This window comes from Notechis scutatus, chromosome 3, assembly GCF_049901735.1.
Source record: "Notechis scutatus isolate UNSWTSFEM ecotype Mainland chromosome 3, rNotScu1.2, whole genome shotgun sequence".
NCBI lineage: Eukaryota > Metazoa > Chordata > Lepidosauria > Squamata > Elapidae > Notechis > Notechis scutatus.
Genome location: NC_142011.1, coordinates 139,898,392 through 139,925,186, shown reverse-complemented (window position 1 = coordinate 139,925,186; position 26,795 = coordinate 139,898,392). Strand labels below are relative to the sequence as shown.

Here is a 26,795-nt window from a genome sequence, read left to right as displayed (position 1 = left end):
AAATATCTCAGGAACTATCAAGACTTCTACAACCACATGGAATCAGCGTAGCACACAAGCCAACTAAAACTCTCCAAAACATCTTAAGCAAACCAAAAGACCCAGCAACCCCAGAAGAAAAAACAGGAGTCATCTACAACATACAATGTAACAACTGTAACAACCACTATGTAGGACAAATAGGCAGAAGACTGGTAGAACGCATTCATAAACACCAACTGGCGGTCAGAAGACATGATGAAAATTCTTTAATTTCACAACATACAAGCAAATTAAATCATTGTTTCAATTGGGAAAATGTAACAATCCTAAGTCAGACCAAGTCCAAAAACTCCAGGGAATTTCTAGAAGCACTCTGACAAATCAGCCATCAATAGACACATATAGACATTAACACCATCTATAGACCAGCCGTCACCAACCGATGGGCCGTGGCCCACTGGTGGGCTGTGAGAAAATTTTGGTGGGTCACAGCATGCTGAGGCTGGGCAATTTTACAGTCACCCATGTTGTGGCTGCTGCCTCTTGCCTTAGCGCATCGAGGAGGACAAGCAGCAACGGGAAGAGAACGGACCTACTGAGCCGCAGGAAGCAGCTGCCCTCAGGTGAAGATGTTGTGAGGGGGAGGCTCGACCCCCTCTTCCTCCTCGCCAGAAGTATTCACATGCTCAGCGGGGAGGCGGCTTGTCGGGGGCCAGAGGGGCAGTGAGCGCTTTGCGTGTGAGTGCTTCTGGTGAGGAGGAAGAGAAGCTCCTGGGGGAGCTTCCCTCCCCTCGCAGGCCAGGAAACAACCAGGAAGAGCTCCAATGCCGCGATCTCCCATGCCCCTGCCCTCAGGAACTTCTTCCTCCTCGCCAGAAATGCTCACATGCTCAGCGGGGAGGAGGCTTGTTGGGGGCCAGAGGGGCGGTGAGCGCTTTGAGCTTGAGTGCTTCTGTTGAGGAAGAAGAGAAGCTTCTGGGGGGGTGGAGCCTCCCCCTTGCAACATCTTCCCTTGAGAGAGGGGGGAGGGGAGGGGGAGGGGGAGAGAGAGAGAGAGAACAAAGCAAAAATCCCTGCAAAGTTGACACCCCAACTGCCAAAGGTCGCAATCCAGGACAGAAAAGCCTCTCGTTGTCCTTTTTCCTGGCAGTCCTTCTCTAACCTGGCGATCTTCAGGATTTGGAGAGGGGGGGGTGAGGGGTGCGAGTGAAGGACTGCAACTTTTGACGAACTTTCCTCCAAGAGTTTCTTCCTTCCGCAACTCTGCGGCACAAGTCGGCCGCTTCTGCAAGTGCCGGCAGAATCAATGAAGCTTGCCCCATGGGACCAGTTCCTTAGGAATTTCCCCCTCTCCTCTTCACTTCCCAGACGGCTGAGGAGGTGCTCAAAACAACCTGGAGCTTTTCCGACCTTATTTTGCTCCTTCAGCTTACCTTCCGCAGCAAAATAAAGACAACCAACCATGTCAGATTCCCACCACCTTTCCTCCCCCCTACTCCTGGGGAGTGAGAGAGAGAGAGAAAGAGGAGAGAGAGAGAGAGAGAGAGAGAGAGAGAGAGAGAGAGAAATGAGAGAGAGAAATGAGAGAGAGAAATGAGAGAGAGAAATGAGAGAGAGAAATGAGAGAGAGGGAGAAAAAGGGCAAAGAAGTGATGTTGGCTTGGCCATGCCCACCCACCCATATGACCACCAGGCCATTTTTATATTAAAAATTATTATATATATATATAAATTTTTAATATTAAATTCATATTTAATATAAAAATTAAAAATATTAAATATATTATCTTTTTAAAAAATTTATATTAGTAGTCCTCGGGATTTAAAATTATGAGTTTGGTGGTCCCTGAGGTCTAAAAGGTTGGTGACCCCTGCTATAAACTATGCAAAAGACACAATCAACCAACCCAAAAGAGAAAAAGACTCCAGCACCTCTCCACCAGTAATCAACACTCAGAGCAGCATAGATTAACTCCAAGGTCAACTTCAGACCAACAATCAAGTAAGCAATACACCAATCAAGAAACTGCCAAAGAGCCATCAGTAAACAGCCCAACAAAAGAAACTTAAGAGCCCCCACCCACACAGACAGACAAGTCACTAGAATATACACTGTCATGCCCCTGTTGGAGTCTGAATACGAGGAGGAAGACGAACAGCTGATAGGGAGTGGGAGTGTGGCTCCGATGGCTGTAGAGGAAACTGGGGAAGGGCAAAGTCTGGCTGGGCAGAACAAGGGAGAGGAAGAACAAGGGAGAGGGAGTTCAGAGGAAGAGCCAGACCCATCCCCTCTTCATCCTAGGGCATGCAGGAAGGAACGGAGAAGAGAGCAACATGGTTTGCATGGCTTACGGGGGAGGAAAGGGCCCTGATTCCCTTCATTAGCTACAGCTGGGAAGAGAGTTTAAAAGAAATACATGCTGAGTGAGGCAGCTGCTGGGAGCAAACATGAGTTTATCTTGTGTTGACTTTGCTTATCTGTGTTCCTGGCATCTTCCCAACTGTGTTGAGTTATTGCTGTGCCTTCACACCTGGAATTCTTGCTCCTGCCCTGCCGAACTAATTACCTCATTTTGCCTTGATTGGACTTATAGTTACAGTTTTTGTTGACCACGTTTTGGACTTGATTCTCTGCAGTCAAAGGCTGTTCCTGGGAGAGTTCTTCTCCAGCCAGAAGGTAACCAGGACATTGGGGGCAAAGTTGGAGCTAATAAAGGGACTCCTACTGATTATCTGACTGTATTGCCTTTGTGCCACGACCCGGGTCATCACAATAAACTGACAGCAAACAGCACTACTAGCACTGATGATGTTACCTAGTTAAAGGTAATGAAATGTCGGCAAGTAAACAAAGAAGCTCAGAGAACACCAAGGACCCCTCAGTTTTCATATTCATTATAAAAACATAGTTTAAACTGGAGGAAGAAAACCCTGTCAAATCAGAAAGCAAAATCATTCATGCTGAATTAAAAAAAATAAAACTAGTAATTTAGAAAATAACTAATTCAAAACAAGATACTATGCACCTCCTTTAGTAGTGAGTTTTAGTCTCCTCATTGGGGCTTATTCCGATAAACAAACATACGAGGGTAACCTTAACTTCCATTTAGCGCCTACTTTATGAGAAAGCCAGGGCTAAACAGAATGATGGAGGAGCAAAGTAGTACAGTTCTAGAAACAGTCGAAGAAACTTGATCAAAAGCTATGTACTACATTGAAACTTCCCATATAAATTAAGGCCTTTGTATACCATTCCAGTTCAACATCTACACTGTAATATTTCAAATACTTTATAAAAAGACAGAAAAAAGAAAGAAATCTGTGTGTTCAATAGAATTATAAAATATAGGTAAGAGAGTGAAAACCTGATAATGAATTATAACAAATACATATTTTATGCAGATGTCCACATCTAATGTCAGATAATTTTACTCCCTTCTTTTCCTGTAAAACTTCTCATATTCCCTCAAAGATGATTTTCTGCCTAACTGGACACAATATGTCAATAAAGAAAAACAGCAATATACCAATAATTCACAAAGTAAATAAATGCACTTGTCCAAAAGGGAAAACAGCAGAATATACTGATTCCCTATCAACATCTTAATGAACTTCACCATTTATTTCTAAAATCTATGAAACAAATAGCTTCAAGCAATTAATGATTGGTAAATTCAAGACCCTGATAAAACATGTCTTTTTAAAAAAATCAATCACAATATGCTTCTCAGAAAAGTGTAAACTAACAAAATTTTGTTGAGAGTTTTATCATAAGATTGGCTCCCACTCTGACACTCTTTTGCAAGGCCCTGATGATGTGAATCTGCCAATGGGGACCCCAGAATAATAAGGAGCCCATCAAGTTTAAGTAGTGGGTTATAGGTTTTTCTACTGTGGTTTTATCCTTGTAATCCGCCCGGAATCACCAAGAGTGATTTGGGTGGCCATATAAATTTTCTTAATAAAAATTGAGAATCAGTCAAAGTAAAAAAAAACACATATTGCGTATTTGTTCCTGGAACAAATTGGATGACAAGACAATTTCCAAAGCATTAAAAAGTTATTCATGTGAATGAATATCTACAAAACTTGCTGGAAAACCTATCCATCCATTTATCTTACCTTTTCCATTTATTGTTAATGCAGATGCAATGGTAGCTGGCACCGGCAACTGTGGCACTAATGAATGTATTCTTGGCCTGCTCCCCATTCTAGCACGTTCTTCTCCAGGACCTAATAAAGCTCCAACTGGTTTTTCTGCTGCCACCTCTGGGGCTACAGAATCTTCGTGATCCTGCTCAATGCGATCCAGCTTATCAGGACTTTCATTCTGAAAGCCATCTACTACTGGCCGACTCTTGATAGGACTTTTGGGCACAAGAATTTTGATACCTGATTTTGAAAGGTCCATGTTTTTTCTACCAGAGAGAGGAGTGTTGTTTTTCCGAAACTTCTGGGCAGCAAACAGTTGATTTTTTGTTTCATGGTCTTTTCCAATAACTAAGGACTTGGACGTTTTTGAAAAAGAACTATTAGTAGATCGAGAAATTTGTTTTCTTGCATTATTTGGAGATGTCCTGTTTGTCCTTGTTAATGTGCTTTCTTTTTGTTTTTCATTGTGATGCCTGTTAAATTCATGTATATATTCTTCACAATTCACAAGGTGCTGTTCAGGTTCCCATGTGTCATCTTCACTCTCATATCCTTTCCATCGCACTAAATATTCGGTTTTTCCTTTCTTGTTTTTTCTTTTATCAACAATTCTCTCTACCTGTTGAAAGAATTAGAAATGGCAATGAAGATGTACTTGTGAATGTTCAAACATGAATGTACAATGAGGCAATTTGAAATACAGAATCAAGAAACAATTATATTTTGTTTCAATCGTACTAATTTTGGCAATCAGTGTAAACAATTGTATACTCTTTATTAGTAATCTCAAACAACCTTAAATGTTGACAAATGCATGAAAGTATACAATAAATTATATGATGATGACTAAAAAGAAAAATGTTACTAATGTCATACATATTTTAAATGTTGTATGCTATCTAGAGTCAAAATGTATGGGATGGCCATATACATTTATTTAATATATAAATAATAAATATTTTTGACATTCTGTGATGGGAAGAAGTCTGCACCTTCAGTTATATACCAAGTATTAATATATTTATTGCCATCATGAATAACTAGGATGCCTTACTCTCAGGACATAACCCTAAGCTTCTTTAAAGAGAAAACAAGATTATAATCATTGATGAACAACTATCTTTGGATGTTGGGCAACGTATCTTGGGCAAGTCATGATCTTATCTTTAAAATGTTGGAGAAGGGGAAATGGCTCTTCAATGGACAAATTAAGGATCCAAAATGTTTTTAAATTAATTATTAATGTCACCTTTCAATATTATTGCCAACTCATTAAAGACATAAAACATAAGATAAAATAAAAATTCTTAAGGTGACAGAAATGTAAACTATAGTAGTGTATTAGTGGAAATCAGTTCTTGAGAAAGTTTTCATCTTTAATCATAAGCAACTATAGACAGATATAACTTAATATATTGTTATTCACATACTCATATTGGAAATACATCACATAACAAAACATAACAAAAATATAATAACAACATATATAAAAATATAATAACAAAAATACATCACATTTCTTCCTGATGTCCTATTTGAATTAGCAGTATATTATCTCCCTCTCCTTATGCTTACCATGCATAATGTTTACAAAATACTTGGCTTTCTATTTTTCTAAAGTAGAACTCTGTTAATACTTTTGCAACAGACCACTCAAAAATGAAACTAACATCTATAAAGTGGCTTCAAAGAGAAGATGACAATAAAGAAACACTAAAATCTTGGATGCTTTAAAATCAGATGGAAATTTAATTTTCAATTTTCAAACCAAGTATTTCAATGGTTGTAATGATCACATTATTTTTAGTATGCTTAAAATATATTTATTTGTTCTGAATTTAGTTATTTAAAATATTTGTTCCTGGTGTGTTTTCATGACAAAATTTCAACACTGAATACATGGCACTGCCATAAATAATCTGTTTGCCTACTCCCATTAAAGAGGATGTCATAATGGAGATGTTGTGGATAATACAGAATTCTTTGCCTTATAATATTGTATATTCTTTAGATTTAACAGATCACACTAAGTAGCAGGAATTGCATGGTTATAATACATGAGTATTTCATACAAGGGCATATTGTTACTACATGACTTCGACCTATTTTTTTTTTCATCATTTGAGGATCTATATCTTGAAAAAATAATATTCAGTGTTATTCATGTCAGTCAGAAATACTCATGGAGTGCATATAGTATAGCAAAAGTGATTCCTTTCTACAAATTCAGCATTCCTACATAATGTTAAGTTTATCAGTGAATTATATAAATCAATTATCTTCTAAATGCATGGAAATGAAACTGCATAAATGTATCACATATGCAAAATTTGCTCTGATTACTTTATTCTTGTAAAGGAATGATAAACCCAAAACCTAAAATCCAACAATAGCAGTAATTCATATACTGGTGAAATGTTTTAACCTATTTGGTAATGATGAGAAACAAATTAAAGAGCTAGATAAATAGACAGACAGACAGATCTAGCCAGAAATGGAATTGAATTGCTGAACAGCTGTGTTTATGCACATTATTGTTAAACAATTTTCATTTTAAGTAGCTGATATCTCATTCTATATACGTATACCAAATATATTTTCATGAGCTATATAACTGTGTGTGTGTCTATGTGCTTGTTTGGTTTTGTGTGTGTGTGTATAAATTTCAAAATAAAATAAATAAATAAAAATACAAACTAATATACAGGTGAAAGGGGGAAGGGAATAAAGGAGAAAAAGTTAAGTAACAAAAAAACCCATAAAACAAATATATACAAAAAGTGACCTCCAACTTTTTTCAGTACGGAGACAATTATAAAATGCAACCACCTCTCTAAGTTTAAATAATTTCTCTTTGAAGGAGATGGGTGGTTCAGAAATATGAAAAATATATAAATAACCTAAAATACCTTAAAATGTTAACCAATATTTAAAAAAAACATATACATAACACAATAAAATGTAAATGTTAAAAAGATCTATGTTCAAATACCAATGTCTAGGCCATCTAACCATTGAAACACAGTATCGTTTATATATATTTTTTAAAGATACTGGACTAGTATATGCCCTCAGCTTATAGCCAGTCACTATGTGATCTACAGTTTGATGTGGGACCCCACAGTCACACTAAGGGGAGGATACTATGCCCCATTTTTACAGACAAACCCGGCAGACACCATGGGATATCCTTTGCTGGCATGATAATTCAAAGCCTGGCACCTTTTTTGTGGGGTCATTCATATGTTTTCTTATATTTCCTTTGTCAGTAGGAACAGAGTTTCGGAGGAAAGCGTCTGCCCCTATCAAGCTTTGTGATTACCTGTACAACATAGATTTCATTATGTTTAGTTTTGTTATATGAATTTGCAACTTAGCTGTCAATTTTAATATATAATTTAGAAACACACTTCTATACTGTGCAACTGGTTCTAGTCTATTAGTGAAATTCAGTATAGATAGACTTCATTTAGCTAGTCTTGTACAAAGATCATTCGCAGTTACAACAGTGATGAAAAAGTAACTATGCCACCTATCTTTGCATTTTGCCGGTCTGTAAAGCACGGGAAAGCTTAAGTAAGATCATTCATGAGCAAGTTGCACTTTCATGTAGGGACTGCTTCACTTAACCAAGTTGTTGCTAAACAAGGACTTCAGTTTTTAGAAGGTTCAATGGGTGGGGTGAGGGGCTGCCCTGGAAAATATATTAAAATTGTACCATCTCAAACAAACCAAGTCATGCATGATTAAAATTATTTTTTTTGATTCAAGATAGTTTCATGAAATGCATTCTGAATATAACTTAAAGACATCTTCATTGTTGGCTTCAACATGATAATTCAGTAGTATCTTAAAATAGTATTTTCTCTTGAAAATTGGTCACCATCATCTTTACATCTGCTAGATTACTCCAACCTCTCTTCTCTCAGTGGATTCTTGGTTAATACCAGAAGAATCACAGGGCTATTATAATCATGCTTTGTGTGGTGATACTATTCTACTTCCACTTGCTTTAAATCCTTGAGACATATTTATTGAAGATTTATCTATTTATGTAAAAGATCTGTATAGCTACCCATCTTAAAAACAACTTTGGGTGGCTCACAAGAGTAAAATAGGTTTATTTATAAATGATAAACAAATTATAATGCAATGCTTATAAAATCTAAAACCATAAAATAACAAACCCAACAACTCAACCATCCCCTTGTGATGCTCCACAACTACTTCCAGATACCCTTATTCTATTGCAGCCACAGGATAAAAAGCCAGGTCTTGATAACCTTCCAAAAGCCTAAAAAGAGGAGAGGGGGGAAGAGGCTTTAAAATCACCAGGAGGCAGGTGTTCCATAATGTAAAGACACTCTGCTGGATGATAAGAATTCAGGAAAGGGATCTGAAAAGTGTGCCTATCCTATCTAATTTAGTAGGATGGGTAGATATTCTCAGATTCAGGGGGTCCAGTAAATAAACTGGTCCTATGCTATGTAAGGCTTTAAATGTGAAAAACAGTACCCTGAATTGCACCTCGAAGAAACTGGAAGCCAGTGAAACTCACAATACAGGTGTAACATGGGGAAACTTAGGAATTCTCAGTATTGCACAAGCCACTGTGTTCTGGACCAGTTGTAGTTTCCAAATGAGCAGCCATATGTAACATTCTCTGCAAATATTCCAAACTGGAAGTGACTAAGGAATGGGTGACCATGAGCAATGTCTCCTGAAAAAGCAAAACTGGCACGCAAGACAAATCTGGGCAAAAGGCCCCCACTAGCCATGGCAGTCACCAACACTTTAAGCAGGAGCTGAATCAAGCAGAGCCTCAAACTGTGTATGAGCTCAATGTAAGTTCATTAAAAAAAAAACGTATTCTGCAATGATGATCCAGACAGAGTTCAAACAAAATACTGCTAACTTCAGAAGAAAGAGGTTTTCTATGCATATTCTGTGATTTTGCTATGGAGCAAGGTAGCTCCATCTGAAGCAGACTTTTCCTTTGAATAAATAAAAACCAGATGTTTTGAAAATCATTGTTTAATACTACCAACCACATGTTAAAAAATAATAGAGCTAGTATTGTGTTTGTAGAAGAGAATATTCTTGTTCAAACAGTAGCATGGCAAGATCGAACACATGAAATAAACCTAATGCACCTTTAAAAATAAGTTTTACTCAGGCATTTAAAATTAAGCAATAAAATATTGTCTCTTCTTGCAGCTAAAAATTTATTAAATATAATTGTAAAAATAAAAGTTACATGCCACAATAGTAGATAATAGAAGCAAGTGATCTTGACAGGGATCAGTTGGCATGATAATAATTTAAAACCCTCTATTAGATCATATATCTGCAGAGAAGAGATGAAACTAACTGAAGATCACATTAATGATTTGCTTTATGATTATTTTAATACAATACCCACTTTTTAGACAATTATACCTATATTTTAGCTATTTACTTATCTAAAACACTGTCTTGCAAAATGTATGTTTCATGTGTATTGAAAAGTAAAATTTTTGTTTGTGCAGTTAAATTGTGCAGATATTTCTGACTGTAATCCTCAACTTCTGATTTTTAATTTTCAAAGCAATCCAGTAAACAATATGTTTGATATAATTAATCAGTGGTGGGACTCAAATTTCTTAACAACCAATTCTGTGGGCATGGCTTAATTTGTGGGTGTGGCTTGGTGGTCATGTGACTGGGTGGGTGTGGCTTGCTGGTTGGGCATGGCTTGCTGGTCACGTGACTGGCTGACATGGCTTGGTGGTCATGTGACTGGGTGGGCGTGACCAACTCAATGTCACTCACATCAAGGGGTGCCCCGCTTGGCCCCTCCCCTCCCAGCCATTCCTTGTCTCATCCAACCTCAACTTTATAATTCTTAAAAAATGTTGTTCACCATTTTTTTACTTTATTATCTGCGTACTATAGATGTACTTTCATGGACCACTGAAAGGAGGAAATGCCAGAAAGAGGGGGGGAGCAATGTATTTTCCAAAGTACCAGAAGGCAAACAAGAAGCAATGGATAGAAACTGAACAAAGACAGAAGCAAACTAAGACTAAGGAGAAACTTCCTTACAGTGAGAACAATTAACCAGTGAAACTGCTTGCCATCAGAAGTTCTGGGTGCTCCAACACTGGAGGTTTTTAAGACTGGACAACCATTTCTCTGGAATGGTATAGGGTTCCCCCCAAGGTCCCTTCTAAGTGTTATTCTGACACCTTTCCCATGACCTGTACTCAGAGTTTGGCATCCTCAGTTTTCCTGCCTGAGCAGGAGCTTGGACTAGAAGACCTCCAAACTCTTTTTCAACTCTGTTAAACACACATGTATTTATGCTCTGGACTATAGACATGTAAATCTTGAAAAAATACCTGGGCAAAAGAAAGGCAGTAAAATTACTCTAAGTGTAGGGATAGTATAAAATATTAATATATGATAAATAATGGAACAATTAAAAATAATAGCACAGAGTTTTCTCTCTCCTCCTCCCTTCCTTCCTATTTCTTTCTTCTTATGTCTTTTTCTTTCTTTCTTTCTTTCTTTTCTTTCTCTCCCTTTCTTTCTTTCTTTCTTTCTTTCTCTCCCTTCCTTCCTTTCTTTCTTTTTCTTTCTCTCCCTTCCTTTCTTTTTTCTTCTCTCCCTTCCTTTCTTTCTTGCCCTTTCTTTCTCTCTTTCTTTCTCTCCCTTCCTCTTTCTTTCTTGTTTTCTATTTCTCTCTCACTCTCTTTCTCTCCCTCTTTCTTGCTCTTTCTTTGTCTCTCTCTCTTTCACACACACACACACACACACACACACACTAACACCTGGTTTGGGACAAACCGAATGATCCTGCGAGCTCCAGATAGCAGTGGGCAACAGGAAAAGGAAGAAGGGGGGAGGCATGTGGCGGTAGCAGGGCTGTGGAGCATCCCCAAGCACTCCCAAAGTATGGTACCTCTGCAGGTAGAGGCGGCGGCAAAATGAAAGAAAGCAGGCAGCAGTGGCGGATCTGGCTGCCTCCATCCGCTTCCTTTCGTTTTGCTCCCGATAGAAGCGGGCACAGGCGGCAGAGATGCTGCGGGAACGGCGCTTCTTACAGGAGGCAGCCAGGTCCGCCGCCTCTACCCACTTCCTTTAGTTTTGCCCGGGAGAAGCAGGCGGAGACAGCAGAGGTGCTGCAACGATGGTGCTTCTTACAGGAGACAGCCACATGGTAGGGAGAGCTGGCAGAGCGCCGTGTGGTGGCTTAGCCAGCCAGCTGAGACCGGGGATGGGGGGGCAGCTAGCAAGCCCCAAGCAGCGCCACCGGTGGGGAAGCCAGTCAGCTGGGCCTGGGGATGGGAGGGGCAGGTAGGTAGGCTGTGGGAGGCCTGGGTAGCCCTGGAGATGGCACAGGAGGCTGGAGAGCCCCAGAGAAGACACGGGAGGCCTGGGGAACCCCAGAGATGGCTATAGGAGGCCTGGTGAGCCCTGGAAATGGTTGCGGGAGGCCTGGGGAGCCCCGGAGATGGGCACGAGAGGCCCGGGATAGTGGGGGGCTAGCATGACTCACATGCATGATAGGGACTGACTGGGCAGGGAGAGGAGAAGTGGGCAGAAAGGGGCAGGGCCAGCCAGAGGCCCAATTTACCAGTTCTCTGAACTACCACAAACCATAACAACCGGTTCTACCAAACCGGTGTGAACCAGTAGAATCCCACCCCTGCAATTAATATTGGTTTTCTTTGAGGGGGGAGGCTCATTCTGTGTGCAAAAATCTAGTTCATTTTGAATACTTAATAATTTTCTTCAAGATAAATCATTTATTGTCCCCTGTAAATTCAACATTGCCTCTTTACACCACTATGAGCTGGCAGCTAAAAAAACAAAATATTTATTTATATTTATATGTCTGTATTTTTTAGGTGGTAGGTAAACCTTTAACACAATCTTTCACCAAAATGGGTGCATAGAAAGATGATGAAGATGGATGAATGGATGGATAAATAGATAGATAGATAGAAATAAAGAAAATATGTTAAAATAAAAATTAAAACAAGAAGTTGTGAGTTAAAGAAGGAACAAGAGGAAAAGCTAGTTAGGTATACAACAGTATAATATTGCCATGGCTATCAAACTGCATTGGATTGTATGTATACAAACTTTTTGTTCTAGCAGAGTTATCTCATGTGAGAAAAATGTGGAGGGAAAATGCTAACTCCATATAGGTTTATTATGATCAGTGATCAAAACTGAATTTCTAAATTTTACAATTTTAGAACAATTATAGTAAAAAAGATACACATTTTATAAAATAATTTAAAATGTGATTTAAAAAAAAAGTCTTAAAATATTAAGACTTAAACATATTTATCAATTATGAAAGACAGATGGAATAACTTTACATTTTAATTCAATAATGTGTAATTTTTTAGGCTGTAGTGATAAATCTAGTAAAATGACATAGATGACTTCATATCTAATGCTCATGCTAGAGAACCAGAATAGTGCATTGGCTAATATACCAGGCGAGAAACTAGGAGACTGTGACTTCTAGTCCTGCCTTGGGCATGAAGCCAGTAGGGTGAGTCACTCTCTCTCTGCCCTAGAAAAAAAGACAATGGTAAACCACTTCCAAAAATCTTGCTCAGAAAGCTTTAGAGAAGTAGCCTAGTCAGTTACCAGGAATCCCAATGACTCAAAGGCATCCTCCCAAGCTGCCATTGACTGGTATTTAACGTTGTAAAATCATAAGATAACAGTTTTTAAATTCTACTCAGAGGGATCCTAACATTCTTAACAGAGAAAGCTAAACTATCTTATGATGAATATAAGTAATCCTTGACTTACGATTATAAGTGAGTTTGGTATTATGGTCTAAGTCATGTCAGTTGTTAAGCAGCCACCACATGACCCAATTTTATGACCTTTTTTGCAGCAGTTGTTAAGTGAATCTGGATGTCCTAACGCAAACCCCATGGTTGTTAAGGAAATCTATTGTTCTCCAGGGGTGCTTTTTGTTGGAAACTGAGTCACTGTAAATAGCTATAAATGCAGGCCAATTACCAAGTATCCAAAATGTGATCATGTTGCCATGAGAACTCGGTGCAGCCGTCGGAACTTTGAGTCAGGTCATATGTAGTCCTGAGGAGATTGTTGCAACTTATGCAATTCAAGGACTACCTGTATTAACATTTTGACCCATTTTATGAATTTCAAAGGAAATCCAAATCTGTTTAATATGGCAAACTTGTCCTGTTTATACATTTTATCAAAGGCATTTTTAGAATCACATGGTAAAATTGTAAATTGATTTTTGTTAAAGTCTATATAAGAGGTGTCAAAACTTGCGGCATCACAGTGGCGTCATGTGACATATCATGACTTTTTTCCGTTTTGCTAAATGCATGGGTGTGGTCAGCACATAACACATACAGCCTGCGGGCAGCGAGTTTGACAGTTCTGGTCTATACTAACTTAATATTGTCTCTTGCTTGTCTAATTTTTATAAATTTGATCATTATTAGTAACAAACAATATCACTTGCTGTAACGTATTTAGCACACTCTTAAAACCTTTTTATCAACATTAATAAATGGACTGGATGATAATTAGCACACTGAGTATGATTTATACCTGCTTATATTAATATAATGCTGATTAAATGCTGCTGATAAAATTTCCTTATACAATTGACAAAATTTCGGCACCAAGAGTTATAAACAGCTAAAAGGGAATCCATCCAATCCTGGTATTACACTTGCCATTTTAAAATCATTTGTTTAATCTCTCACTCACAAGAGCAAATAAAAGTTGTTTTTCTGTATCTTCTAAATATGGTAGGCTAATTCTATTTTTAAAAGCCTCTATATCTACATTCTATACATTCTCTGATTTGCTGTATAATTCTGAATGGAATTTTTAAAATTGACAATTTATATCCATTGAAGTTTTATGTTTTGTCTCTTTCACTTCTAATAGTTGGAATAATTGCCCTACATTTCTTAGGCTTTAAGCAATTACCAAAATGTTCTTGTTTTAATCAGTTTCCCAGTTAATTCTATTATAAACATGTGAGCATGAATTCTGTCTGTTATATATAGTATTTCATTCATATTTGTTCTTCTGCATTTGTACTTGCCCATGGATATTTCAATTCATCTTTCAAATTATTTTCTTTTATTTTTAATCTTATTTTATATGATGCATAAGCTGTGATTCAACAGATATCTTTATACTTCCCTTTCAAAAATTTGCACACTTAATGTTTATGAATTCATATCAAAGAATTGTAAGGCTTCTAAATGCATTTATTGAACAAATTATTGATCCTTCAAAAGGAAACACTGAAATATTATTTATTACCTTAACTGTTTTTAAACATTTCAAGATAATTGCCTTATGATCTGATACATAACATTGATATTACACTCTTGAATTTGGTGATATAAAGTCAATGATGTTAAAAAAATAATCATGCCTAAAAATTTGCTGCACACTTTAATAAAATGTGAATTCTCCTTTAGCTGGATAAATGAATTCTATTAAATTAATTTATTCTCCATAAGTATTATTTGTTTCTTTCACTAATTATTGAATTTTTTTTTGTACCAATGTATTTCTATCAGGTTGAAATCTCCTCCATTGCCACTTTGTTATAAACATATTCATTCAAGTGTTGAAAACATTCATAAAACATAATATAAACATAAAACATAATAGAGAATATTGATAATGTTCGTAAACATTAATCATAGCTATTGCAATCCCTGCTGCTTTAGCACATAAAATTAGATAATGTTTACATCAATGACAACCATTGTACATGGGTTGAACCCTTTGCACATCAAAATAGCCACACCTTTAGACTTCATTAAACTATCTGTAAGATAAACCAGTCCCACGCAAGTCTTCATTAATAGAGATGCAGCCTGTTCCATTAAATAAATCTTCTATAGATAACCGATATCTGAAGTAACAAATTTTAAATACAGTAAGATTACATTTTATTTTTAGATTCTTACAACCCTTCTATAGGGCCTCTAGTTGACTACTAACTTCATCCATTAATTTATTTTGACCCACTTATCAATAGTCTCCTTAAACCAGTTCATTTTATGACCTATAACAAATATCTAGATATGTTTGAATTGATCATATTTTCTCACAGATGTGAACCCTGCATAGCAGATCAAATTAGCATTCAAATATCATACCAGGATGATAGGCAGATGTAAGAAATGAGTGGAATAAAAAATTAGTGGTTGCCTAGACAATGGAAGAATGTCTTAACTTCTATAGCAAGAGTGTCAATGGACCTCAAAATATGACTTAATTTGACAACAAAAAGTAATATTTAGAATGTAATGGATTCCATTATGTTTCTTCAAAAAAGAATGGTCTAAGCATTTTGCTGGAAGTGTAATAAAATAATGCTTCTTTCAAACACTGCTTTTATAATATTTAACATGTTTTGGGAAGAAATAAATAAACATGTATATAAATAAATATATAAACATGGCTCTGTGACAAAATCTAGTATTTTCAAGAATAATATTCTCTTCAACTATATATGTAGTGGTATCTAACAACTGTATGAAATAAATGGATTCTCCTTACTATGGATAAAAAACTGATACTGCAACACTGGAAAGATAAATGTATGCCCCGTTCACTTAATAGATTAAAGACCTGATTACCCTTATGAGCAGAATGCCTACAGATGTAGATTTTGCATGGATGAGTATAATGAATAGTAATAGCAACAGCACTTAAGACTGATATACCACCCACCACAGTACTTTACAGCACTCTCTGTGAAGTTTACAATGACAGCATATTATTCCCAGCAATCTGGGTTCCCATTTTACCAACTTCAGAAGGATGGAGGGCTGAGTCAACCTTGAGCCCATCAAGATTGAACTTTAGACCTTGAGCAGAATTAGCCTACAATAGTGCCTTCTAACCACTGTACCACCAGGGTATAAAGAAATATAGAACTCATTTATACAAAATACAATGGATTAAAAATTATATAAAATGTTAATAGAAATTAATATTATATGTCTGGCTAATGTAAAGGCTCTTCTGCGTGTCAAGTTATACAAAATATTTAGCAGTTGCAAATGGATTATCAGCAGATATAAGTTATAGATTTTTAAATGTAAAGCTTATATCATTTATGTATTTGAGAAATTACTATACTATCAGCTTTGAAATATACTACAGATAGTCCTTGCTTAACAACCTTAATTGGGACCTGAAACTCCATCATAAAATGAAACTATTTCCTACGTGGGAAATTATGTGGCTGTTACTGTACTTTCTGACTTCAAAGAGACAAGACTACTTAACTACACACCTTCAGCTTGTTTGCCTTTTAATCACTTCCCTGTCCTTTTTGAATGTTCAAGTGCCTTATGATCTTGCACATTATCAGAAGCAATGATATCACACAGGCAGCCCAGGACTGGCAGCTGTGGGCATGGAACTCAAACTTGTTACTCTCTTCAAATCCCTTTCTCTTCAATCTCCCACCTCTGCATGGAGGTCTGGGAGGAAGGGTCAAGATCGGTAAAACTACTGGGAGTTTGAATTAATATTATGTAGTAATATTTTTGCAAGTGACAACCATAGATAATGGATGTGACATAATGGATAGTTTTTGCATTAATTATACTTCTTCACTGTGAAATTATAGTGGTAAGACATTCATAGCAATTATAAGAGATACACTCAAATCTACCTGTTTTCTTGTTACAAAATAGGATTACTTAAATTCTTTAGATGCTCAATAAGTATATTTTAGTTCTGTTAAGAATAGTTTTATTCGTTGGGTGAAAATGTTTTTAAAAGTAAAATCATACAGAATAAATTTAGTGCAGCCAATTCCCACAATACATCCCATGGCTTCATTCTAATCTCTTTTTAAATAAACCATAGGCATTAATTCTACAAAATATTTTAAAATTGGTAAACTTCACTGCTCTATTGGCAGAATATTAAGACATACATTTTCATAACTTTACAATGAAACATAACACATTTTTTATTCTCCCATTTAAAAAAAAATGTGATGGACTAAGTTCTTTGAAAGTAAAGTACTTGCTAGAATTCTGGTTATTTAACCTTTGTTAAAATAACTAATACTGAAATGACAAATTTGTTCCTCACATTGATATTTTCAATCCTGACTACTAGAGAAGTCTTATATTAAATTCTAGGAAATTTTTCTTTTCTTTTCTTTTTTTGCTAGGGAGACAATCTTGTTTGATTACTTTGATCCAATGATAACAGATCACCTTGCTAAGTAACTGACTATTGAATGGGTCACCAATGTTTGCTGCAATTGATGAATCAAGTAGACTAGAAAAATGCCCAGATTATTTGACTCCAATAACTATCCAGATGACACAGTACTACTTCACTTTCCTAATTTCTTGCTGATAAATTTGAAGGACTAAAAAGAAGTTCAAAGCTTTCTTCACTAAATAAGAATTATTTATATTCTCATAAGATCAACTACATTTTCCAGATAGGATTTATGCCTGGACCTTTGACAGATGAAGCTTCAAAATGGGCAATTTCAATCACAAAAAATATTAACTTTGTTTTAGGCAATTATGCTAATTTTATGTTTAAACTGGTATCTTCCCCTGAAGACCATAGTAATCAAACAGCTAACTGAAATTTGTAAATTGTGTTAAGGTGAGCACAGGCATATGGAGCAGACATTGAACATTATTCTAGAAACGTGCACTGAAGAAAGGTGCCTTTAACTGGCCAGTTTAAAGAAACCTATATAATGAACTGTAGGATGAGTTGATTCAACAAGAAATACTGGATACATTAGATTCAGGACACATACTTGGTCTCTATATATATTGTAGTATTTCTGAACATTTTGCATTTATCTACCCTGAAAAAAAATCCTGTAATTCTTGTGGAACTAAGCATCATTTTGCAAGCAAGTGCCCTGATTGTCCCAAGCCTGTCTTCTCAGGAATTTCAGGATCCCACTTTAGGAGCTCAGAATTTGGGTTATCCAACAATTAAGACGACTTTTGATATACAATTAAAAGCACTGGATATTCATCCTATTTGGTTTACTTCAGATAAACATTCTCCTGCCCTATTGGATTATGGATTCACAGACAAACTATTAATATTGTACTGGGATATGAAAATAACTTTGGGAGACACGAGGAAAAGCCATAGCCTAGGCCAGTGTTTCTTAACCTGGGCGATATTGCCTCCCAAGGGGCGATTTTGTTTTTCGGGGGGGATGGAACAAAAAGGAGCGACGTGGGGGCAAAGAAATAGAAGGGGGGCGATATGGGGCCGATGGAGCGAGAAGTTTTGGGAACACTTTTGAGACTTTTTTCGTACAGTGAACCACTGTATATCTGTCATACAAAAACATCAGATCGCTCGCTATTAGTGGATTGAACTGTGTTTTAAAATGTTCCTCCAGCTAGCTTCAGTACAGAATGCCATACATATGTGAATACGCATCGCTCATCTTCATGCGCGTTGCGCAGCAGCCTCTATCACTCTACCCAAACAGTGCCGCGCCATTGGCCAGAATGGGCAATGATGGAGGGGTGAGCGCTTCTTTCGAAACATCGCATGCTGAGTGGCTGTCCTCTGTGATGTCAACATAACTGTTGAAACTAGGTTTATCGACGTCCATGTTTGTTTTATAGTGTTCCAGTGCAGTTGAAAATTTAATTTGCAGTTAGTGCCTTTCATTTCGAAGACCTCTCAACATGGGCAAGAAGAGGAAGTGTCACCAATATTCGACGGAATACCTGAAATTGGGATTCATTCCATCTCCTTCCAATGTACAGCTTCTGTTTTGTCTTCTTTGTGAGAAAACATTTTCAAATGAAGCGATGAAGCCTTCCCGACTGAAAGACCATTTGGTAAGAATTCATTCGGATAAAGCCGACAAACCAGTATTGTTTTTCCAATCCTTAAATTGAAGAATTATTTCCCTGTGTTGTGATTGAGAGGTTATGTTGGGGGAGGGGGCGATGATAACTTCCTCAATGGCTCAAGGGGGCAATTCTTTCAAAGAGGTCAAGAACCACTGGCCTAGGCAATGGTCTCATAAGAGAAATTATACAGAAAAATCTGAGTCCAAAGAAGGAATGAGAGTGGAGAAAACATCTCAAAATTAGTATAGCCCATTACATCTGGCCATTGTTTACAAACATGTCTTGCCAACTCAAGACAATAGACCCAATTATGCAAGTAGAAACCACTCATGAAAAAATTAAGTTCCTATGCTCATTTACTATAAGCAAGGTTACAGAAGGCCAGGACCCTACATCTGCACAAGTAGACTTCTTCAAAGGTACTTACTGATAACAATTTCGTAAGAGGTTAATTGGACACACTACATCTCAAGCCTCAAGGGAAACTTTTTTTGTCATATAGAAAGATGAGAGTGGTTTCATGAATTCAGACTTTTGAACTCTGTAACAATATTGGATTGATTTTCTTTCCCAATGATCTTTGAACTTTTGGAACAGTTATAAAAGACAACTTAGTAAACATGATCAAACAGGTATTACAATAAAGAAGGAACATAAATACTTAATTGCTTTTGATATATGGTGTGAAAGATTGAATATATAACTAGACAACCCACATGAGCCATTGGGCCATCATTTCAGAAATATTTCCTTACGATTTCTCAATGCCTTCATGGCAGATTTATTTATTTATTTAGCGTATGGCAAATATATGGACTTATAGTGGTTCAAATGCTAATGTCCAGTCCACCCAGCCATTCAAAGACAGGGTGGTCTATGTTGAAAAAAATCAGACATTGGGCCTAAGCTCTTGATGGACATTTGGACACAATGTGATGGATATTTTGTCGAGGATCACTACAGTCACACTGAGGGGTAGAGAAAAGACCCCACTTAAACAATGAGTTCTGGCAAACATCATGTTGGGTATGGATCTTGTTCAAAGTTGACCAATACTGGTGAGGAAGATCAAAACCTGGCACCTTTTGTCTAGAGTCATCTTTGTAACTGCTTGTACCTGGGTGTTCAGCAGCCCATTTGGCTTTCTACTGTGTGTTGATGTCAAAGTAGTTAAACAGCTATTGAGTGAGTGCCAGAGAGGGCTTCCTGGATTTAAGCCTGCCAATTGATAGATGAGAAAGATCAGTGTGCACAGGAAGAAGTGGGTTTCTCAAAATTTTGTGTACTCCTTCACTAAGGCTTCCTGACTTCATAGAGCTGGTGGTACAATGTGGCTCAAGACGGGGAGCCAGCAAGTAGGAGAAGATTTTATGCAACCACTTATAATCCTCATTGTATCTTTAGTCTAGCATCAATCTTGCTGGTGTGGCAGCTATTAAGCCAAATGGGCACAATATTCAGCTGTGGAATAGACCAACCCTAGTGCTGATATTCTGAGAATAGAGGCTGAGGCTCCCCAACTTGATCCTCTTAGTTTCCTCGAGTAAGTTGTTCCTGGTATTGATTTTAGCAGACATGTTCTCTAGAAGTTTCTTATAGAAGAGAGTCTGATCCAAAGTTACTTTGAGGTATTTGGGGTGAAGATCATAAGGTAGTAAGTTGTTATTCAGGTAGGCCTTCGGGCTGGCATTGGCAAGTTTGTTGTTGAGATGGAAACAGGTGATCACTGTTTTATTGACACTGGATATGAGTCTCCATTCAGTAAAGAATTTTCTCAGGGACTTCAGGTAGGAGGCAGTCCAAAACTTCCAAATTTTTATCTTATGCTGCTAGGGTCAGGTCATCTGCATACCCAAATTTACATCCCTTGTTGCTGGCATATCTGAGATATAAAGATTGAGCAGTGTGGGTGCCAGTACAGAACCTTGTGGAAGGCCATTGTTGAGTCTTCTTAACTTGCTAACAATGTCCCACATAATGATCTGAAAGGATCTATCACTGAGCATGTTGTTTATTAGGCGATACAGGATTTTACAGGGTATGACGTAACTCAGTTTGTAAAGCAGTCCCTTCTTCCACACGGTGTCATATACTGCAGAAAAGTTGATGAACACAGCTGTAGTTTTTAAGCCTTGCTGGAAGCCTTGATTTGTCCTGTTAGGCTCAGCATCTGATCAACACATTATGCGATTATGCTGGCTTGTTCCATGGGCAAAAATGTATCTATTGTGGGTCCAATTCTGTTTATGATAAGTTTCTCCAGAAGAATTCAGAAGGGCAATGGGACGGTAGCTTTCTACCCTGTCTTGTGGTTTGCCAGATTTCAGAAGAGATATTATTTTGGCTTTTTTGAATTCTAATGGAAGGTGTCCATTAGAAAGTACGTTTGAAAAAACTTTGCGGAGCCAATTCCTTGTTAGTCTCCCAGAATGAATTAGAAATTCAGGGTGGATACCATCAAAACCTGGTGCTTTGCCGGACTTCAGACTGTTGATGACCACATCAATTTCGTCCACACAGAAAGGCTGGGTGATGGAGCCGAAAAGCTGATAGCTATTTCTTGATGGTAGTTGAGTGCTCTTTCACCCTTGGGGCTTTAGAGAGGGAGAAAATTGAGGAGGCTACTTGGTCGGCAGTTATGCTGAGTGTTTGTCGAGCAGGTTGTCTGGCGGCTCCCAGTTTCCTTAGTAGGCTCCAGGTTTTCCTGCCGGATTTGCTGAAATTTAATGAGGTTGTGAGTTGTTCCCATGTCTTGTGATGAGCTGCATCAAGGCTGTGTAAGAGATCATTGGCAATCTCTGGGTCGCCACTCTGTAGAAAAGCCTGGTAGAGGTCTTAAGTCTCTTTATTCCATCCAGGAATATAATCTTTTCTGAATCCTCAAGGGATGTATCTTTTAGCTGAAGCAAGTATAACCCTCACAAATCTATGGTCATGTTGACTTGTTGGTGGGATCCATTGAATGATACTGTCAAGGCTTTTGGCAAATTCTGGCTTTTGGCTTTATGAAAATTCCATCTGGGTATAGATGTGGAGCGAATTAGGGGAATCTGAATTCTGATTTCAAGCAAATTCATGGCAGAGCTTCTAATATAGTGCCTTTTGCTGGAAAAGTTCTTAAAAATTCAGGAGATATTCAGAGATGTGAAAATAGCCAATTTTGAACTGTAGTTATCGACAAATTATTGGATTTTTGTTATGAAAATCAGTGTGTCCTGAGAGATTGGAATGAAATGGCTTTTCCACAAAAAGATCAAATTTCTGAGATTAAAATAGACAAGGTAAAGTGCTAAAGATTTTTTGTTGTTGAACAAATAATTTGGAGCTTGCTGATACTATAAAAATAGTGACTCCAAAGAATATTACTCTGTAAGTCATAAAACTTCTTCAAAAATAGATATGATTTGGATTTCTAAGACTTTGGCTATTAATTTTTATGAAGTCAAGACATTACCAAATACTTTTTTACATCACAATCGAGTGACTTTAACTTTTAAAAAGTAAAATTGACCTTTTAAGTGGAGACTGAATGAGATTTGTTCTTACAAAAGGAAATGGTAGAGGACTGCCAAAATAAGTTAAAGGAATTTTTTGAGAAACGTACAGAGGTAAAGATGGTTTAGTATGCAAATAAAAGAAGATGATATTTTATACAATAATAATAGTGAACTTAAAAAGAAAAGGCAGGAGAAAAAGCAAATGATTTTGAATAAGATTTTTAAAAGAATTTTAAAACGCTCCAGGGATGATAACTATTAAAAAATTAAGCTTTTAAAGAGGCAATTATCTATGTTAGCAGTGTGAGAGATGGAAATAAAAATAAATCATATAAAACAAAACAAAATGGAATGGAATTTGCAAATAAACCAGGGAAATAGTTACTATAATATTACAAGAAGGAAATATTGTAATAACAGATTATGCAAATATGCAAAAAGAAAGATTTTATCAATATATTACTTTATGGAAAGATCAAGAATTTCCTCAAAAAGGTGGATGAATATTTCTAATCAGAATTTACCAAAGATTACTGAGAATAACAGAACAATAGAGTTGGAAGCAACCTTGTCTAATCCCCTGCTCAAGCAGGAAACTCTACTGTATACTTTCAAACAAATAGTTGGCCAATTGAGATAAATTTTGAATGGATCTATAACAATAAGTAAAGCTATTAAACAGACTAAAACATGAAAGTGACCTGGTCTAGATGGGCTGCCAGCTTCTTACTATATTTTGAAGATGTATCTTTACAATCTTTACTACAAACAATGAACATTATTCCAGAATGGAAAGATTCTTGATAGCTGGAAAAAGAAGCTTAAATAGCATTAATATCTAAACAGGCAGAAGATTTGTCTTTAAAAAGAAATTATCAACCAATATCTTTATTAAATAATGACTATAAATTGTTTATTGTGATTTTGACTGAAAGTTTAAAGATAATTTTATAGGACTCTATTCAATTCACTTGATCTTAACCAAAAAGTTGAGAAATTATGAAATAATATTAGAAATGTTTTGGATATTTTGGAGTACTGAAAATGAAAAACAAGCTGCACTGATATTCTTAAATTTAGAGAAGGCGTCGAATAATTTGAATTGGATTTTCTTGTTTAGAATTCTGGAACATATGAGCCTTGGATATAATATTATTAAATGAGTAAGATCACTTTATACTTTACAAAAAAGCACAAATAATTGTTAATATAGAACTAATGAAAACTTGTAATACACAAAAAATGACAAGATGGTATTCTGTCACCACTTTTGTCATTTTAGTTCCTGAAGTACTGAATAGCGACATATGAAAAGATGAGATCATTATAAGAGATAAGGTTAAAAAAGAAACTTGTAAGTTAGGGCTATTTGCAGTTTACTTGGAAGTTTCACTAGAGCAGGGGTGTCAAACTCAAGGCTCGCAGCCCACATCTGTCCCACAATGTGATCGGATATGTCCCGTGGAGTTGTCCTAATCTACCCACATTGCTTTGCCCCAGTCTACCTATATCACTTCAGCCCGATCTACCCAATGCGAAGAGGAAAGATCAGGCCAGCATGGCTTGGACCCAGTCTACCCAATGCAAAGAGGAAAGATCAGGTCAGCATGGCTTGGTCCCAGTCTACCCAATGCAAAGAGGAAAGAACAGGCCAATGTAACTTCAACCCAGTCTACCCAGTGCGAAGAGGAAACATGGCAGCAGTTTGGGGAGTGGGGTCAAACTGGCCACACCCACCCAGTTTGCCACGTCCACCCAGTTGGCCATGCCTACCCAGTTGGCCATGCTTCTCTCCCTCCCCCAGAGGTCAATCACAGCCCTGATCTGGCAGTCAATGAAATTGTGTTTAACATCCATGCACTAGAAGGAGTAAACACAATGGCAAAATTAAAGGACTTTGTTATATTAAGCACATTTTAAGATCAATAATCAGAAGACAAAGTTATCAATGAAAATATGAAATTAAAAGCAAATAAAACTAATTAAGGAAACTGAAAATTGAGAATAAAATAAAATATTGGATATTACTGACAAATATGATTGTAAGTTATTTCAAAATAGAAATCAGAAGATTGACTTTGAGCCAATCACTCTCTCTTAGCCCAATTCACTTCACAAGGTAGTTGTTGTGAGGAAAATAGGAGAAGGAAAAAGTATTGTGCCTTGAATTACTTAATAAAAGTAATAAAATCAGGAAAAAATAAAATAATAAATGAAATGGAATTACAAACATGTTAAGATGGGGAAATTAAAATTGTCACTGTGATGAAAATGAATCTTTTGATGAGAATATTTTTGTTTCAGACAATATCCTGTTTGACAACAGATGTACCATTCAAACAGCTGCAGAAAATTTATCTATATGGCAAAGGAAAAAAATCCTAATTAAATATAAAGTGTTACAGAATGCAAAGGAAAACAGAGAACTGGATTTAGAAGATTTGAAGTTGTATTTTGCAGCTTGTTTGCTCTGGATAAATAATGGATGCTGCTGAGAAACGAGACTTAGAATTAAAAAGTCATAAACGGAACTTTGGATGACATGGATAGTTACAGTACAATAACGTTAAAATCAATGTCAAAAGACATTTTATCAGACATTTCATATTTAGAATATGGAATAGATATAAACCCAGGTTGTGCCTGAAAACTCCTTTGCAGATCACAGGTCAAGAAGCATAGCATAGAAGAGAAGCATCAGACAAAAACAAATACATAAGGAATTATTAGAAAGCCATCAAGGAGAATTTAAAATTAGATCAAGTGGTTGCAGCTTCTTATTTTTTAATCTGTCTTTAGAAAATTAAAAAAAAAAACTTTTTTGGTGCTTTTATCTTTATCTTTTTTTCCCCTTTCTTACTTTATATTAGTTCCTATTAGTTTTTCCTTCTTTTTTAAAAGCTTTAGATAGATATAGACAGACAGACAGATGCAGACAGACGGACAAAAATTTTGGACCATGAAACTTCCTCATAACAGTATTGTGAAGATCAGCCTTGGAAAGTGAATATCAGAATTCTGTTCTTTAAATCAGGCAGGATTCCCATACTCAACACCTGATGTTCACACAGTTTCTAATATCCCCTTTAAATGAATTAATCATGCTACAGGTTCACTTACTTTTGTCATTCACATATATAGAACACCGCCTTCTGTCATCCATTTCCTAACCTGGAGCCAGTCTGTTTTGTTATGCTCTGACAGTACTGAAGTACTTTGATATAAGTTTCTCATCAGGACAAGGAGATATTCTGGGTATTGAAGCAATGTAGAATAAACAACTTTATTTGCAAACACTGAATCAAAGGTCAAAAATTAATATAATTGAAGGAATTTACAATAATTGCATAGCATTGGTTCCACTCGTCCAAGTTTGTTATACTCATTTATGTTCTTTTTTTAGCATCAAGCCCTCTATTTCTCCCATTTTATTTACATTTAGTTATATTGTCCCCCTCCAAGTATTTCTTGTTATGTTATCATACCTATGGCTTTTTTGACTGCCAATTTACTGTTCAGATGTATATTTTGATTAAACTATCCCACCTCAAAGGTTCAAAATAATTTTGAACTGAAGTTTACCTCATAGAATCAGTTTAAAGCCTGTTTTGCTGCCTCTCAGTATTACTTTAGGCAATTTCTTCTACCCTTATCCATTACAAATGAATACATAAAACAATAAAATAAATAAAATAAAATGGAATAGCCCTATTACCTATCCATGCGGTTTCATAAAGATCTTCAATCATTTTAACACTCTCATAAATCCATTTTTAAACTGAAGTATAATGTAATTGCTTTTCCATTCTGAATCTACCTGACTAGTCAAAAAAGGCTATTTGAATGCAGCAAATGGAGAATCTTTGCTTGTTCAAAATATTCTACATTAACTTTGTTCACAATATATAGGTAGATGTCAACTTACTGCCATAATTGGGATTAGAACTTCCATCACTCAATAATGTGGCATTAAATGGGCCATCCCAATTTTACCACATTTTGCTATGACAGGTAAGTGAATCTAGCTTCCCCCTTTGATTCTGGGTATCAGAATCTGTGTGGGAATATCACAAATAGTGATCATGTAACCCCAGGATGATGCAATCATTGCAAATGTACTGTATGACAGCTGCCAAGTGCACAAATTTTGATCAGATGACCATAAGAACACTGTGATGGCCTTAAGTGCAAGGGCTGGTTTTAGGTCCCTTTTTATTGCCATTGTGATTGTGAACAGTTGTTTTAAAATGGTCATAAG

General features: G+C 36.6%; 1 protein-coding gene across 1 annotated transcript in view; it reads right to left on the bottom strand.

Annotated features, from left to right (window-relative positions):
• CDYL (chromodomain Y like) overlaps positions 1–26,795 on the bottom strand; it is a 163,702-nt gene that overhangs the window by 87,945 nt on the left and 48,962 nt on the right. The window contains exon 2 of the mRNA XM_087961241.1: positions 4,105–4,753. Coding sequence (XP_087817367.1) covers positions 4,105–4,753 — 649 coding nt within the window. The remainder of the gene's footprint in view (positions 1–4,104; positions 4,754–26,795) is intronic.